A 19,005-nucleotide genomic window follows, 5' to 3' on the forward strand; every position below is an offset into this window, starting at 1 on the left:
GAAGCATTTTAAGCAAGGGGTCTGATTATGTCTGTATTTCAGGAGAGAGGTGGTAGGTGAGGAAGAATAGGAGGAGGAGGGTGGGACGCAGGGAGGTTGATAAAGGCCAAGTGAGAGATGATGGGACCCTGATACAACGGGAATGGGGAGAAGAAGATGAAGTTTAGAGAAGTTTAGGAAGTAGAATAGACCCATGGTAGCCAACTTAAGACTGGGACAAAGCATAGAGAGAAATGGGAGAGCTCCTTTGGCTTGGTGATAGAGTGGATAGGTACCGGTTTACTGAGACTGGGAATTCTAATGGGGGGCGGGGGGTTCATGGAGACAGAGTTGTGCACATGTTGGGTCTGGTGTGTTGATCAGACATCCAGAAAGATGACACAGTTTAGAGCAGCAGTCCTCAACCCCTTTTTGGCACCTGGGACCGGTTTCATGGAAGACAACTTTTCCATGGATGAGGTGTGTGTGTGTGTGTGTGTGTGTGTGTGTGTGTGTGTGTGTGTGTGTGTGTGTGTGTGTGTGTGTGTGTGTGTGTGTGTGTGTGTGTGTGTGTGTGTGTGTGTGTGTGTGTGTGTGTGTGTGTGTGTTGGGGGGGGTGATGGTTTCCAGATGATTCAAGCACATTGCATTTATTGTGCACTTTATTTCTATTATTATTACATCAGCTCCACCTCAGATCATCAGGCATTAGATCCTGGAGTTGGGGACCCCTGGTCTAGAGTATAGGCAGGCTGGGGGCTGAGATGGCAGGAGGCACTTAGGCATGACTGGAGTTAGGGTCAGGCAAGGATTTCTCTGAAAGAGCAGATTCAGTGGGAGAGAAGAGGAGGGGCTGAGGATGGGATCCTGAGGTCAAGGAACATTTAGGGGTGGGAAGAAAAGTCTGTGCAAAAGGCTAAGAAGGAGCAGTCCAAAAGGTAGGAAGAGAACCAGGAGAGAATGTTTTGGGGATGGCAAAGGATGTGATGATTTCAAGAAGTGATCAAGAGTATCGCATGCCGAGGAGGGTTAGAAACATAAGGTTTCTGTAAGCTGAGTAGCAAAAGGGAAAAGAGAGCTTAGGGAGATGGGATGATAACTATTATACAAAACCAGCGGGGGCCAAGATGAGAAAGGCTAGGATGTCTTCAGGCAGAGGAGAAATTATAGCTCCGTGTTAACAGATACAAATTTTTTCCTATGCAAATTGGAAATTATGATCCCAATACAGGATGCTGGCGTTCTGCACTTTCAAATTCCTAATCAGAAATGGTATTCAGTAAGTTGTTTTTAACTAAACAAAAACTGTAGGAGGTCTTATTTAGCTTTTGATTTTAGAATAAACTTTGCATAATCACTCCCTATCCAGAACTGCTTTGACTCGAGGACATGGGGAGGTGGATGATTTGCAATTGTTGAACCAATAAGAGAGAAAGGGAATAAAACATGAGTTTCAGATATGGAAACCAAAGATCACCTTGCTCTCATCTATAAGTAATAAATTTCTATGATGTTCAGAAGTTAAAAATCATCTTGAAATAAAAATCTTTAATGAGAAAAAATAGGAGGGAAAAATCTGACCCTACAACATAAATGCATATAATTTTCAAATGAATTTTAGTTTTTGATCTCTATTGCCTTGGTATATTCGTGAGAAATATGCTAAAGTAGAAAATGTAAAATATATTCAAATCTCAATTTTCTAAATTGTTGATCCTCATAGTTTGGGCGGAGAAGGCAATGGCACCCCACTCCAGTACTCTTGCCTGGAAAATCCCATGGACGGAGAAGCCTGGTAGGCTACAGTCCATGGGGTCGCTAAGAGTCGGACACGACTGAGCGACTTCACTTTCACTTTTCCCTTTCGTACACTGGAGAAGGAAATGGCAACCCACTCCAGTATTCGTGCCTGGAGAATCCCAGGGACGGTGGAGCCTGGTGGGCTGCCGTCTATGGGGTCGCACAGAGTCAGACACGACTGAAGCGACTTAGCAGCAGCAGCAGCAGCAGCATAGTTTGGGACATTGATTTGCCAGAGGGCTTTCTTATTACTACTGAATATGAGAATTCTATTACTGTCAATCCTTGTTTTCTTTCTTTAAAAATGAATTATTTATTAAATTTTAAACTGAGTTATAACTAATATATATAATTGGGCTTTCCTGGTGGCTCAGAAGGTAAAGAATCTGCCTGCAATGCAGGAGACCTGGGCTTGATCCCTGGGTCAGGAAGATATCTTGGAGAAAGGAATGGCTACCTACTCCAGTATTCTTGCCTGGAGAATTCCATGGACAGAGGAACCTGGTGGGCTACAGTCCATGGAGTCACAAAGGATGGGACACGACTGAGCAACTAACACAATTGACATATACCATTATTACTTTCAGGTATACAATGTATTGATTTGATATTTGTATATATTATGAAATGAGCACCATAGTCAGTCTAGTTAACATCCATCACCACACATAGTTACAATTTTTTTTTTCTTGTGATGAGAGCTTTTAAGATCTATACTCTTAGCAACTTTCAAATATGCAATGTGGTATTGTTAATTGTAGTCACCATGCTGTATATTACATCCTTATAACTTAAATCACTGTTTTCTGTTCATTCATTCTTCCTGGAAGCTTTTTGAAAATAATCATACTAATTCCATTATTTTACCCTAAACTGAATAGCATATAGATTCCCTACTCTTATAGTTTGAAAAACATTACAGTGCCATAAAAATTTACAGAAAGTTGAGTTATATCTGCCAGCTGCTATAGCTTTTTGCTATGTAATTCTTTTATAATAAATGTTCCTCTCTTCATTTAACTGATTACATCAGACTCACTCCCTGTACTTTTATATCCATTTTTCATGTTTGAAACCTTTTATGTGGTCAGGATAAAATAAATGAATATCAGAGTATGTCCAAGACACACATTTTAACTAATTAAATGTTTATTGTCTTTTCAGTGGGATCTAGGGGAGAAAAATAGGCAAATACAAGTGTTCAGTCTGTTACCCTGACTTGAAAAATTCTGTTTTATGCTGTTCTTTTTCTATATATTTGTTTACTTTTTGCCCTACCCATCCCTATGTGTCTCAACTTCTGAAGTGTTAGAGTATGTAGGTTTTATCATTATTTGTTGCAGTGATCAAAGATTCTTGGGGCAGCACCTTCATTATCTGTCAGGCCTGGCATATATTTTTAAAAAACGCATACGTTTAGGTCCCTGGTGGTCCAGTGGTTAAGACTGTACTTCTACTGCAGGGGATGTGGGTTCAATCTCTCGTTTGTGAACTAAGATCCCACATGCTGTATGGCACAGCCAAAACATTTTTAAAAATTCAAAATAAAAATTTTTAAACACGTGTATTAAACAAAACAAAACAATATTTTAACCCTTTTAAAGCATACAGCTGGGCTTCCCAGGTGGCACTAGTCATAAAGAACTTGCCTGCCAATGCAAGAGACATAAGAAACATGGGTTCAGTCCCTGTGTCGGGAAGATTTCCTGGAGGAGGGCATGGCAACCCACTTCAGCATTCTTGCCTGGAGAATCCCATGGACAGAGCAGCCTACTGGGCTACAATCCATAGTGTCAAAAAGAGTCGGACACAACTAAGGCACGCACGCACAGAAGAATACAGCTAATGGCATTAATATTCTCAGTGGAATGAGTGGGAAAACTGAATTGAAAATGTTGAGTCATGGAATTCTCTGGTAGTACAATGGATAGGAATCTGCCTGCCAGTGCAGGGGACACTGGTTTGATCCCTGGTCCAGGAAGATTCCATATGTTGCAAAGCATCTAGGCCCATGTACTGCAACAAGAGAAATCACACCTATGAGATGCTCATGTACCACAACCACAAGTAGCCCCTGCTTGCTGCAACTAGAGAAAGCCCCAGCAGCAGCAAAGACTCAGTGCAGCCAAAAATAAATAAATTTTTTCTTTTTAAAGAAAGTGCTGTGTCATGAATGCCATCCACAGTTTTACAAAGGGCTGACTAAGCTCAGGCTAGATCCACTGCAGACCCCAATGCTTTGGGCCCAGAACATCTGCAAACACCATTCTTGACTCCTCCAGTGGAGTAGAGGACTGTGAGATCCAGGGATGGGGTGAGACACCTCAAGACCCACTGCACAGGCAGTGTTTCTCCAGGCTCACTCCAGCTCTCACCAGCTCAGTATCTGGGGACCGGCTGACGACTGAATCTTTGTCTTCTTGAAATGCATGAAAGGTCATGTTTTATGTTTCCATCATTACTTTTCCCATGTAGCCTCCAGGGCAGGTTCAGAAGAGTGAAAAGGTTATATTGCAAAAAAAAAAAAAAAAAAAGTCTCTTTTGTGTCTGAAATACATACTGCCAAAAAGTTGGTCATATCTGAGTTTGGGAGGTGACTGAAAAATGGTACTTAAAGTTGAAAATTGAAACCTCCTGCCTTTAGGAATTCTGTCCGGTCCAACCTCCCCTCTCAGATCTCCATGCTCTGAGACAACTCACCAGGATCTTTGCGGGGCTCTGTCTGTGAGGCTCCAATTGAGGCACGTCTCTCCTCCTGACCAGATGAGGGATGGTGGAGTTTCGCAAAAACGCACTCAGCTCAGGGGTGTCCTCCCGGGGGGCAGCCGGCTGCACAGAGAGCCAGAGACATTACACCAGGTACAAGAACACTTGTTACCTTTTTCATTAGCCTTGAACACCAGGCAATTTCTTTTACTGACTATGGTTCACGTAAGAATTCAGACACATTCTCATTAATCAGCAGCATCCCCATCAGCAAGATGAACTACACTGGGCTTCCCTGGTGGTCCAGGAAATGGCAACTCACTCCAGTAATCTTGCCTGGAAAATCCCTTGGACAGAGGAGCCTGGCAGGCTCAGTCCATGGGATCGCGAAGAGTCGGGCACGAGTTAGCAACTTCTCTTTCTTTCCCTGGCGGTCCAGTGGTTAAGACTCTCTGCTTCCACTGCAGGGGGTGAAGGTTCGATCCCTGGTCAGGGAACTAAGATCCCACATGCCACGTGGCAGCCAAAACAAAACAAACAAAAGATGAACCACACTGGCGAGAAACAAGCCTCAACATTGTCCAGTAATAGGAATTCCTAAAGCCTGGGGAATGCACTGCTGGAAAGTTTATCTTGCAAGGATAAAATTTTAAGTGGGAGTTATTTCCCTGAAAGGACAAAGAGAATGTGGAAGTGACTTTCTAAGTGTGAGCCATCAGTTTCTTGTTACTTTCCTCTCACTGTCTGTCAGGGAACTGAGGAGCATTCTGTACGGTGAGATGGATTCTGAGGTGGCAGAAAACAGAGGTGCTGATGCTGGGAAAACAGCCAGATGTGGTCAAGGACCGACCTGGGCAAGTCTGAGCCCCACGCCCTGTAACCGTAAGAAGTGCTCCCTCAGGAGAGAACCATATTCTGTTTTTTTGAAATTAATTTTTCTTGGAGTATAGTTGCTTTACAATGTTGTGTTGGTTTCTACTGCACAGCAAAGTGAATCAGCTATATGTATGTATACACCCCTTTTTAAGATTTCCTTCCCATTTAGGTCACCACAGACCACTGAGTAGAGTTCCCTATGCTATACAGTAGGTTCTCATTAGTTATCTATTTTATGTGTTAGTTGCTCAGTCGCGTCCAACTCTGTGCAACCCCATGGCTGAAGCCCAGCAGGCTCTTCTGTCCATGGGATTCTCCAGGCAAGAATGCTGGAGTGGGTTGCCATTCCCTTTTCACATGGTATCGATAGCGTATGGGTGTCCCAGGTGGCTCAGTGGTAAAGAATCCACCCACCAAGCAGGAGATGCAGGTTCGATCCCTGGGTCGGGAAGATCCCCTGGAGAAGGAAATGGAAAACTACTCCAGTGTTCTTGTCTGGGAAATTCCGTAGACAGAGAAGCCTGTCTGAGATACAGTCCACTGGGTCACAAAGAGTTAGACAGGACTTAGCAACTGTGCACGAGCACCATCAAGTGTCTGTGTGTCATTCCCAGTCTCCCAGTTCTTCCTCTCTTCTTCCCCCTCTGATGAACCATAGTCTAATGAAAATGACTCTTTCCTAGTGCCGCATGTGTACACTGTGTTGTAATGGAGCTTGTTTTCAGCCCTGAGTTTGTTTGGCAAGTGTTCTAGAACTTACGATGTTATCTCAGGCTCCATGCCGGCCATATCTGCTCACCAAATAAACATTTTGAGAATCCCAGTAAATCACAAATACTATCCCATTAAAATATTTTATTTTAGACTGACTGAGTATAAAGCCTGAATTTTTGGCTTCCTGCTACCCCTCCCCACCAGCACGTCTTTTTCTACCTGGTCTCTTTTTGTAGTCACAGAAGCAATCCTAGTATGCTCATCTCTGTGGGAAGAAAACAAGATATTCCTACACTGCAACTGAAATGATAGTGCTCAGTACATCCTAAGAACCTAGAAAAATCTCCTGGATAAACAGAAAGATAGAGTCGAGGCTCCTTAGTAAGACTGCTCAGCCACGTGCGCGCTGACCTCCACCTGTGCCCCAGTGTCCTTTTTCACCAAGAGCCCAGAGCATCCTGCTCCCCAGCAAGTAGAACCATGTCCCACTCCTGCCCTTGCAGCAGGATGATTCCCTGAGGCTATTTGATGTTCCAGGTGATGGCTCGGTTCATCAGCACCTGTCAACCTGCACAGTCATTGCCTGCCAACTGGTCTGAGTTGCCCCATGAGGAAAATGTCAAATGAAGAGCATAGAATAATATATCCCAGCAAACATAAAACAGAAGCCAAAAACTCCAAACCAACCAACCAAACAAACAACAACAAAAAAGAGAGGAAGGAGACTGGCAGGGAAAAGTCAGAGGAGGGGATATCAGATGTAGGAGACAACCCGGAAGAAGTGTGATTCTCTAGAAACCTAAGTAAAAGACAGTTGCAAAAATAAGTGGTGATTCGTTCTTTGCTATTTCTCCCAAGGAGAGGTGGACCCTAATCACCCCCCTTAATTCTCGGTTGGTCTCAGGAACTTGCTTGACCGAAAGAGTGTAGCAGAAAAGAAAAATAAATAAAAAATATGTGACTAAGAATGTAAATCCTGCAGAGGAATAAAGAAAGGTTAGGACTAAAAGGATTCGTTGAATCTGTCACCTAAGAAATTATAGAATATGATCCAGCAACTCCACTTCTGGATAGTTACTTGAAGAAAACAAAAATGCTAACTAGAAAAGCTATCTGCATTCACGTTCACTGCAGCATTATATCCAATAGCCAAGCCTGGAAGTAACCTCTGTGTCCACAGATGAATGGACAAAGAGAGTGTGGTATACATATACAATGATATACAATGCAGTATTATTCACCCATAAAAAAGGAGGAAACTCTGCCATTTGTGACAAAATAGATGGACCTTGAGGGCATTATGCTAACTGAAATAAATCAGACAGAGAAAGACCTTATGATCTTTCATACATGTGAAATCTTAAACTAACAAACAACCCCTCCCCCCAAAAATCTATGAAACAAACATATCTATACAGAGAATTGGAGAAGCAAATGACAATCCACTCCAGTATTCTTGCCTGGAGAATCCCAGGGATGGAAGAGTCTGTGGGCTGCCGTCGATGGGGTCGCACAGAGTTGGACACAACTGAAGCGACTTAGCAGCAGCAGCAGCAGCATACAGAGAATAGATTGGTGGTTGCAAATTGGTGGGTACAAATTTCAGTTATAAAATAAGTAAGTTCTGGGGATGTAATGTATAGATGGTGACTATAGGTAATAATACTGTGTTGTATATTTGAAACTTGCTAAGACAGTGGATCTAAAAGTTCTCATTCCAAGGAAACAGAAATTTGTAATGATGTAAAGTGATGGATGTTAACTAGACATTGTGATCATTTTGCAATATATATAGATATTGAATATGTTGTACATCTGAATCCAATAAAATGTTACATGTCAATTAAATCTCAACTAAAGAACAATAACAACAACAACAAGAAGTTACTGAGGCCCTCTTCTGAGAAGAAGATTGGGAGAGATGAAAACTGAACCACAAAACTAAAGAATGAATGAATTTAGAGAAATGGATAATTATTTCAAGAAGTATGAAATTAAATCTCAGTCTTCTTCTCATATGAACTAATGCCTAATGGTGAAGAGATGAGATACAGCTTCATCCCCCAAATATAAAAGCAACAAAACAAAATAAAACATGAATATTCTTAGTAGCTGCTTGTAAGGAGACAAAAGATAGTAACAAAACTTTATGGGCATATAGAGGATACTGGTAACAAAAGTTACGACCATTATAGAAAAGAGTATTGACAGTTTTTTAAAATGAGGGAGAGCTACACAGTAATTTAGAAAGATACATGATCTTAGAGGAAAAGGCAGATTACAAAATCGCATATAAGATTTTAAAAAATGAATATTTACTTACATTGTGTATCAAAAATAGGACTATTTAGAATAGCCATCTAATTGTTACCAGTGGTGGAGTTTTAATCATATTAAAGAAGTTTTGCTAATTACTTTTTAGATATGACAATGGTATTATGGATTTCTAAAGAGTGTCCTTAATTATTGGCAACATACAACAAAATGTTTATGGGTGAAACAAAAAACATAAACTAATAGATAAATAGAAAATAGAACAGTAAATGGGCAATGACATTACTAGAAGTCAAATATTTTCTTCTTTATGTTTTTGCATCTTGCCTGATACATTCCTTTGATGGACATTTAGTATCTCTCAATATGAAAACCAAGATTATAATAAAAGAGAAATAAGGAAGTAGGGATAGCAATGCAGCTTGGCTAATAAATGGAGGGAAAAACAATCCATTCTTGGAAGAGGATACAGAGGCAAGTTATTTGCTTCTAGTTTGTTTTGAAGACAGAGGAAATTTAAGTAACTTTAATTTGCTCTGAGGAAGGAACAAGTAGAGAGGAAGAGGTTGCAGATACTGGAAACAGGGGGAATACTTGAGACAGTAAAGTTAAACTCGGAATTGAGAGAAGGACTCTCCTCTGGAAGTGCTGAAGAGGAGCTAAGGATGAAGGAGAGATGATTAGAAGTTGGCGGGGATGGGAAATGGGTCATTTGAAGACTGTCTTGCTTTAAGGTCACTGGCTAATGGTAGTGATGCTTGAGAGATGGGATAGAAGGTACAGGGAATGTCGTGAAGGTTTGGAGAAGCCGATGAGGAGAATGAGAGGGAGTGGGCATCAGCTGGCAGAGGAGACTGCAGATGCCACTGCCCAGTGAGCACCAGCCACCATCCATCTGTAACATGCCCACATGGCCAAGTGGTCGAGAAGCCAAAACTGGGATCCAGCAGGAGGGAGATGGTCAGGCCAGGGACTCAGAAAGCACAGAGGACAAGGCAGGTGAAGTAAGGATGTTGTAACCAACTCATCATAGATTCCAGGCTTGGCAGGAAAGAAAGTGTAGCCAAAGGCAGTCTTAGAGTGGGGTGGGTTAACTGACTCAAAGAAAGTTTTGTATCAACAAAGAAAAGGGCTAGTGTAGGAAGGAAGTGAGAAAAATAGAAAAATAGGAGACTGATTTATTAGAGTCTTGGATGCTGAACTGAATATTTCAGAGGTAAGGACTTAGAGGCGATGTTCAAAGCACTGGGCTAATGGGATGCATGGGAGTGAGCACGAGGGTCAGCCATATGGACTTTGCAATATTTCAGGACAACGGCAGGTGGGCGATGCATTAGTTCAGGGGGACTCAGTGATGGAGAATCTGGCAGAGAAGTCTTTGCAGGGGTCTCCAACTTCCAGGATCTAATAATACCTGATGATCTGAGGTGGAACTGATGTAATAATAATAGAAATAAAGTCCACAATAAATGTAATGTGCTTGAATCGTCCCCAAATCATCAGCCCATACCCTAGTCTGTGGAAAAATTATCTTCCACTAAACTGGTCCCTGTTGCCAAAAAGGTTGGGGACCGCTGTTTTATAGTGTAAGATTACAACTTGAGCTTAGACAGAAAATTCAGAATTGTGGAAATCTTTAAGATTCCCTTATACGTCTTCCATCATATGCTCAGGTGTTTGTGCGTGTATGTGTGGTGTGTGCTATGTATGTAGTTTTTGAGATTTAGCACGTGCAATTTCTTCTTTTTGTAAGTCACTGGAAGGTAATGTTAACCCTATAGGTAACCAAACTATAGAGCAGAGATGCTGGAAAGAACTAGTGAATATATATATTTTTTATTCTCAAGGTATAGCCTACTATTAGGCTTCCCTGGTGGTTCAGACAGTAAAGAATCTGTCTGCAATGCTGGAGACCGGGGTTCAATCCCTGGGTTGGGAAAGAGAAGGGAATGGCAACTCACTCCAATATCCTTGCCTGGAGAACCCCGTGGACTAGAGGAGCCTGGCGGGCTACAGTCCATGGGGTCGCAGAGTTGGACACAACTGAGCAACTAACACTTTCAGTCTACTATTATTGTTAGTAGTAGTAGCAGCTGCAGTAGTTGTAATATAATAGCTATAGTGAAACAACAGCCCAAAGAGAAGAAAACCCTTCAGCTTCCTATGTGTTTATACTGGATGCAGCTTGTGTACAGAAAAAGTTAGGACACATCCTATTGTGGTGCTCCCTGGTGTACCATTACTCACAAATATTTCTAAGTGGTTTCTCCATAAAACCCGGGACTTGCTCTGAGATAACAGAATGAATATATCACACAGCAGGGGTTGATAAAATGTATTTCTTCCTTTTAGTGACAGCGTTTTACAAATAGAGGAACACTGCTCTCAAGTACCATCATCAAAGTCCAATGCCTTGCAACCCAGTTTTCTCAAATGGCATTCCAGAAATTATTTCAAAAGACAAAACAAAACAAAAATACACCCCCCAAACAAGGTAGAAGTTATCCAAGAAATGTAAACAAAAGTTAAAGGCTATTTTCCAGATGAACTTTTTTAGCCTGTTTCACCATGGATCACAAACCCACAGGTCAAGTTTTTCCTTAAGCTGAAAATCCTTTGGGCTGAGGGAGGCTGGCCTCTTAGCGCCCAGGTTAGGCAGACTTTCAAGTTCAGGGTAATGTTTGCTATGCGCTGTGGGAAGCTAGTGGTAAACACTAATGTATTTCTTCAGAACAAACATGAAAATTGCTTCTTTCTGCAATAAGGAAACAATTGTTAGTAAATAGGGTTCTCTCCCCAGCTGTTAGTCAGATTCTGACTCCAACAGGAGTTTTCTGTTTTCATAAATCTTCACAAACTCTTCACTCTGGTATAGGTTTAAATTTATGGATTAAAGGGATACTGTGTGGCTGGAACATGCAATATAGTTGGAAATGCAGCTCTGGAAGAAAAGAGTTGGGTGACATTAGATAAAAGCTCCGTGAATCCAAATAAACGCAGCACGTAGTCTTTTTTTCAGCCTGTTTGTCATTTATCTTTGAATTTCAGGTATTTCTCATCCATAAAAGGCAGTTGCCTCTTTCTCATGTGACTCTGTGTCTGTAATTAAATCTAAACAGAGATGAGTCCAGGGGGTCGGTCCACCATATCATTTTCTTTAAGATGTAAATGTTCACAATTTGTTGGGAGAGAATAAAAGCCACAATTGTCTTTTAACCTCCTGAACAGTACAGCAAAGCAGAACTGAAAGAAGCAATTCACTCTCTTGGTGATTTTGAAGCTTAGCTGCTGGACATGTATTTCTAAAATTTTGGAATATAGATGAGAATTTGGAAACCATCTTAAAGAGAAGATAAGGCAAAGAGAAACAGACCTCAGAAAGTATATTGTCTTGGGTGGCTGAAAAATGGTAATGTTGTAAGTGAGACTACTACAGGTAGTGTTTTAGGTAAGAGGTGGATGAAATTCCTTTATCAGAGGGAACAGGAGAGTGAGAGAAAGAGAGAGAAAAAAAGAAAGGGAGAGAGGAGGAAAGAAAGACAAAAAGAAAGAGGGAGGAGAAAGGGAGAGAGAGTTTGGTCTGAGAGCTGCTGACCTAGGAAGTAACAAGTATCCTGCATTCTGAATCAACAAGCAGCAGTAAGTACTATAAATGGAGGCAGTTATGAAGGAAGAAAATTCTCTTAAGGATAAGACAAAACTATGCAAGTTTGCCAAGCCACTGTCTGCGGCCCGCTGATTTAAAAAAAACAATTTGCCGGGCTATAATCCCTGGTGAACAGTTTCTGTGTTTCTGCTTTCCATGTCTGCTCTATCTGGTTGTAATTTGGACTTCCTGTGGGAACAGTCTTGTTCAAGAGATCAGTTCTCAGATGTAACTTTCTGCTTTCCACGGCTCCAAGGACAGTTCTTTACACCTTGGCTTTTTCTCTTGCTATCAGTCATCCTAGTCTAGTCCCTGTCAGATTATTGTCACCTCAGGATTTCCCTCTCTTGAACTTAGCCCCAGAAGATTCAATCGTGAGATCTTAACACAGGTTGGGTCTGACCACCTTGTCTCCCCACTCAGGCTACAGTCTTACAATCTGTAGCCCTGTCTCCCAGCATCTCGTATTTGGCTGTTACTGATGAAATCTTGCCAATTAAAAAAAAAAAAGGCCTTGTCTCTTTGTGCAACTTTGGTTCCTTAATCATGTTTGCTTACTTAGCTTCATCGTATCAAGAGATCGTAGCCTATCTGAAGGACCTTACTGACCCCAGGAGAGAGTCCACCAAAATAAGAAATTTGGTAGTTTGAAATCATTATTTTACTGCCTTTAGAATATTTTAAAAATACTTTACCCAACTCCAAAATTCTATTCCAAGAAGGATCTGGAACAAATTAGATTTAATGGATTGGTCTGAGTGTTGCAGACAGTTTGTTTTAAATGCTTTAAATGGTAGAATATGGGGAAATCACCACATTCAAATCCTGTGTCCCTGCCCTGGACCATGAAGTCTGGAGGCAGAACCTTTACGGTTGCTTCTGCCCGAAGCAGGCAGAACCTGCTTCTGCCCCTGGGATTATAGAAGACCGATAAATCAAGTGGAGCCATCATGGGAGGAACAGAAAACCAAAGACTGCAACCTTTTCATTGGGAGGCAGGAGTAAAAGCAGGGGTGACAATGACACCCCCAAGTGCCACACCTCACGCTTGCTTGAGCTGTGTACCACGAGGGGTTGCACACCTCACTCAAGCTTTTCCTGAACTCCATCATCTCCCTGGGGCATCCATCCACCTCTGTACTCAGATGTTTGAACAGTGTCACAGAGAAGACTGAATGAATCCCCATGAAGCCTAATGTAAAGCAAGTACTGATTCTTAAAAACGTCACTGACTTCTGCTCGCATCCTCCATCTCCCCCAACCCTAACTTAGTTGTTGATGGTCTGTATTTGGGCAACAAATGAGGTGTATGTGGGTGAGGTCTTGTGCCCAGTGTCTCCTGAGACAGTCACAGGTCTTAGGAGAACATGAATAGGGTGGTGGCTTTCCAACATGGTCAGTGTCTGTTCATTAAACCTTGTGGACATTCAGGTAACTGATGGGATAACCAGACAGTAATACCTCATGTTAGAACTGAATCCCGTCAGGCCTATTCAGACTCTGAGGCTTATGTGAGCACAGTGGCATTTGGAATGCATATTCAATTTATAGACAGGTTGTATTTCAGAAGATTTTCGGCTAGAAGTTTGGCACTCCAAATACCTTTCTCTTTGGAAATCAGGCCAGCCCACAGGAAAACCTACTTCATCCACAATATGGCTTTGATGCATACAACTAAGTATTTGCAATAAAAAATAAAGTAGGGAGGTTACTCCAGGAGTAATTTTTAAAAATAGAAAAAAAAATGATTGTGTTAAGTACATTATATTAAATACTGATAGATTTAATCAGAGTAAGCCTTATGGAGATTCTGCAGAGGACATCTGGGGAATTTTAAAAGTTTCAGAGTTGGTGGCACTGATTCCTTAAAGTGAGTGGCCTAGAAAATGTTTCAAAGGAAATCTGATGGTTTCTAATTCATAAGCCAATTTCCTTAGAACATGTGAGAGTTGAGTCAGTGAAGGAGGGAAATGAATAAAAATAAGATATTTATATATTATACAGGAGGAGAAGCTGACTGAAAAATTATATGTGAACACAAGAGAAAGAGATTTTTCTTAAGGGAAATCAACTGACTGTCTGGAGAGGAAAATATGATAGGGAACTTTGGAAATCCTCTGGAGGAAACTTCAAAAAGTAGACAGTTCCTCCTCTGACAGGTACATGGTTGGGACATTTTGGTGGCTCATCCAGTGGAGACTGGAGCATTCTCAGAAAAGACTTGCAGATGCAGAGGTTTCAAGAGGCTCTCACGTCCTATGGGTCTCCTTATAAAGGAACCATAGGACCATACAGTAAGGAAATTTACCTTAGTCCACCCAGTAGGTAAGATTTAATGTGCACGTGCGTGCTCAGTTGCTCAGTTATATCCTACTCTTTCCAACCTTATGGACTATAGTCCATCCAGCTCCTCTGTCCATGGGATTTCCCAGGCAAGAACCCTGGAGTGCATTGCCATTTCCTCCTCCAGAGGATCTTCCAGATCCAGGGATTGAACCTGCATCTCCTGCATTGCAGGCAGATGCTTTAGCACTGAGCCACCTGGGAAGCCACAAGATGTAATACTGTGATTTAATTTTGCCTATACAAATATATTTCTGCCTCCCTTTTCATTATTACAAATCTACCATCTCTTTGCTTCTCAGTTAAAGAGCTAAGTTAAAAAAAAAAATGGCTAGTTTAAGATAAAATTATCAGTACTCCAATTAAAAATACCCTTGCAATTAGCTTTGTTGCAAGAATCTGAAATTTATAATAGACTTAAAAATTTACCCAGCCTATTCTTTTGATGGTAACAAGATATAATAAATAATTTGCTAATTTCCAATTTATATTTAAGTCAGTGAGTAGACTATTTAGCTTTGCATTACCCAGAAAGAAATTGCCAAGTAAATTAATAGTGACCACCAAGAAATTATTTGCTATCTTAAAAGGAAAGTAATTTTCAAATACTCTCAATTGTTTATAGCTATTCATGTAAAAATATGCTGATTATCAAATTTTAAAATCTATTTATTGATAAAAGGTCATTTAGACTCTTTGGGTCATACTTGTTAAATATAGGTAAAAGTACTTTGAGAACCTGAAAGTAATAATATTTCAAGTTTTCCTTTAATTCATAATTTCAAGAACTCATGACTTGTTATAATTAGTTATTTTATCGTGGTCTTAGTTTCTATGGTAATCAAATCTTATTTTTAATGATATGTTTTTTAAAATATATATATTTATTTATCTATTTGGCTGATCTGGATCTTAGTTACTGCATATGGGATCTTTAATTGTGGCATTAGAATTTTTAGTTGCACATGCAGGATCTAGTTCCTTGGTCAGGGGTCGAACCTGGGCCCCCTGCACTGGGAGGACAGAATCTTAGCCACTGGACCACCAGAGAAGTATCTGTAAACAAATCTTGTATTATGTTTCTATAGAAAAAGTTTTATAAAATGAGCATAACTAAGCTGCATTATGCACTAGCCTTGGAAAGATTTTTAATCAAAATCTACACTTAAAAGAATAACTGGGTAGCAGGGCTTCCCTCATAGCTCAGTTGGTAAAGAATCTGCCTGCAATGCAGGAGACCTGGGTTCGATTCCTGGATCGGGAAGATCCCCTGGAGAAGGAAATGGCAATCCACTCCAGTATTCTTGCTTGGAAAATCCCACGGACAGAGGAGCCTGGCAGGCTACAGTCCATGGGGTCGCAAGAATCGGGCACGACTCAGGGACTAAACCAAACCAACCACCAGGGAATATAGGTGATGGGGATATACTCCCACCCAGCTTGCACCAGCCTGTCAAGGTTAAGGCTAGTTATCTATTGGTACAGTTCCAGCCAGTGTAAATGATCATTAAATTGCAACAAAGAAAAAATAACTCACAACCAACACAATTCAGTTCATCTCAGTTACTCAGTCATGTCTGAATCTTTGTGACCCCATGGACTGCAGCACGCCAGGTCTCCCTGTGCGTCACCAACTCCCGGAGCCTGCTCAAACTCATATCCATCGCATCAGTGATGCCATCCAACCATCTCATCCTCTGTTGTCCTCTTCTCTTCCTGCCTTCAATCTTTCCCAGCATCAGGGTCTTTTCCAATGAGTCAGTTCTTTGCATCAGATGGCCAAAGTATTGGAGTTTCAGCTTCAACATCAGTCCTTCCAATGAATATTCAGGACTGATTTCCTTTAGGATGGACTGGTTGCATCTCCTTGCTGTCCAAGGGACTCTCAAGAGTCTTCTCCAACACCACAGTTCAAAAGCATCAATTTTTTGGCACTCAGCTTTCTTTATAGTCCAACTCTCACATCCATACATGACTACTGGAAAAACCATAGCTTTGACTAGATGGACCTTTGTTGGCAAAGCAATGTCTCTGCTTTTTAATATGCTGTCTATCTGATCATAGCTTTTCTTCCAAGGAGCAAGCGTCTTTTTATTTCATGGCTGCAGTCACCATCGCAGTGATTTTGGAGGCCCCCAAAATAAAGTCTCTCACTGTTTCCACTGTTTCCCCATCTATTTGCCATGAAGTGATGGGACCAGATGCCATGATCTTAGTTTTTTTTCTGAATGTTGAGTTTTAAGCCAACTTTTTCAATCTCCCCTTTCACTTTCAACAAGAGGCTCTTTAGTTCTTCGCTTTCTGCCATAAGGGTGGTGTCATCTGCGTATCTGAGGTTATTGATATTTCTCCCGGCCATCTTGGTTCCAGCTTGTGCTTCATCCAGTCCAGCATTTCTCATGATATACTCTGCATATAAGTTAAATAAGCAGGGTGACAATATACAGCCTTGACGTACTCCTTTCCCTATTTGGAACCAGTCTGTTGTTCCATGTCTGGTTCTAACTGTTGCTTCTTGACCTGCATACAGATTTCTTAGGAGGCAGGTCAGGTGGTCTGGTAGTCTCATCTCTTTAAGAATTTTCCACAGTTGTTGTGATAACACAGTCAAAGGCTTTGGCATAGTCAATAAAGCAGAAGTAGATGTTTCTCTGGAACTCTCTTGTTTTTTCGATGATCCAGCGGATGTTGGCAATTTGATCTCTTGTTCCTCTGCCTTTTCTAAATCCATCTTGAACATCTGGAAGTTCACAGTTCACGTACTGTTGAAGCCTGGCTTGGAGAATTTTGAGCATTACTTTGCTAGCGTGTGAGATGAGTGCAATTGTACAGTAGTTTGAACATTCTTTGGCATTGCTTTCTTTGGGATTGGAATGAAAACACCTTTCCCAGTCCTGTGGCCACTGCTGAGTTTTCTAAATTTGCTGGCATATTGAATGCAGCACTTTCACAGCATCATCTTTTAGGATTTGAAATAGCTCAACTGGAATTCTATCACCTCCACTAACTTTGTTCATAGTGATGCTTCCTAAGGCCCACTTGACTTCACATTCCAGGATGTCTGGCTCTAGGTGAGTGTTCACACCATCGTGGTTAGCTGAGTCGTGAAGATCTTTTTTGTATAGTTCTTCTGTGTATTCCTGCCACCTCTTCTTAATATCTTCTGCTTCTTTTAGGTCCATATCATTTCTGTCCTTTATTGTGCTCATCTTTGCATGAAATGTTCCCTAGGTATCTCTAATTTCCTTGAAGAGATCTCTAGTCTTTCCCATTCTATTGTTTTCCTTTATTTCTTTGCATTATCACTGAGGAAGGCCTTCTTATCTCTCCTTGTTATTCTTTGGAACTCTGCATTCAAATGGGTATATCTTTCCTTTTCTCCTTGCCTTTAGCTTCTCTTCTTTTCTCAGCTATTTTTGAGGCCTCCTCAGACAACCATTTTGCCTTTTTGCATTTCTTCTCCTTGGGGATGGTCTTGACCACTGCCTCCTGTAGTGTCACTAACCTCCGTCCACAGTTCTTCAGGCACTCTGTCTATCAGTTCTAATCCCTTGAATCTATTTGTTACTTCCACTGTATAATTTTAAGGGATTTGATTTAGGTCATACCTGAATGGTCTAGTGGTTTTCCCTACTTTCTTCACTTTAAGTCTGAATTTGGCAATAAGAAGTTCATGATCTGAGCCACAGTCAGCTCCCAGTCTTGTTTTTGCTGACTATATAGAGCTTCTCCATCTTTGGCTACAAAGAATATAATCAATCTGATTTCAGTATTGACCATCTGGTGATGTCCATGTGTAGAGTCTTCTCTTGTGTTGTTGGAAGAGGGTGTCTGCTATGACCAGTGCATTCTCTTGGCAAAACTCTGTTAGCCTTTGATCTGCTTTGTATTTTACTCCAAGGTCAAATTTGCCTGTTATTCCAGGTAGCTCTTGACTTCCTACTTTTGCATTCCAGTCCCCTATAATGAAGAGGACATCTTTTTTGGGTGTTAGTTCTAGAAGGTCTTGTAGAACCATTCAACTTCAACGTCTTCAGCATTACTGGTCGGGGCATAGACTTGGATTACTGTGAATCTGAATGGTTTTCCTTGGAAACAAACTGAGTTTATTCTGTCATTTTTGAGACTGCATCCAAGTACTGCATTTTGGACTCTTTTGTTGACTATGATGGCTACTCCATTACTTTTAAGGGATTCTTGCCCACAGTAGTAGATATAATGGTCATCTGAGTTAAATTCACCCATTCCAGTCCATTTTAGTTCACTGATTCCTAAAATGTTCACTCTTGCCATCTCCTGTTTGACCACTTCCAATTTGCCTTGATTCATGGACCCAACATTCCAGGTTCCTATGCAATATTGCTCTTTACAGCATCAGACTTACTTCCATCACCCATCACATCCACAACTGGGTGTTGTTTTTGCTTTCGCTCTATTTCTTCATTCTTTCTAGAGTTATTCCTCCACTCTTCTCTAGTAGCATATTGGGCACCTACCGACCTGGGGAGTTCCTCTTTCAGTGTCATACCTTTTTGCCTTTTCATACTGTTCATGGGTTTCTCAAGGCAAGAATACTGAAGTGGTTTGCCATTCCCTTCTCCAGTGGGCCATGTTTTGTCAGAACTCTACCATGACCCGTCTGTCTTGGGTTGCCCTACACAGCATGG

The 19,005-nt window shown here is 41.2% G+C and overlaps 1 protein-coding gene across 4 annotated transcripts in view; it reads right to left on the reverse strand.

The window, feature by feature from the left end:
- Positions 1–19,005, reverse strand: part of ITGA8 (integrin subunit alpha 8) — a 191,190-nt gene that overhangs the window by 27,427 nt on the left and 144,758 nt on the right. For all 4 annotated transcript variants that reach the window (XM_081553589.1, XM_081553591.1, XM_081553587.1 and 1 more), the window contains one exon: positions 4,480–4,608. In XM_081553589.1, the coding sequence (XP_081409715.1) occupies positions 4,480–4,608 (129 nt within the window). The remainder of the gene's footprint in view (positions 1–4,479; positions 4,609–19,005) is intronic.

The sequence above is a fragment of the Giraffa tippelskirchi genome, chromosome 13, assembly GCF_054371585.1.
Source record: "Giraffa tippelskirchi isolate mGirTip1 chromosome 13, T2T-mGirTip1v1.2.pri, whole genome shotgun sequence".
Classification (NCBI taxonomy): domain Eukaryota; kingdom Metazoa; phylum Chordata; class Mammalia; order Artiodactyla; family Giraffidae; genus Giraffa; species Giraffa tippelskirchi.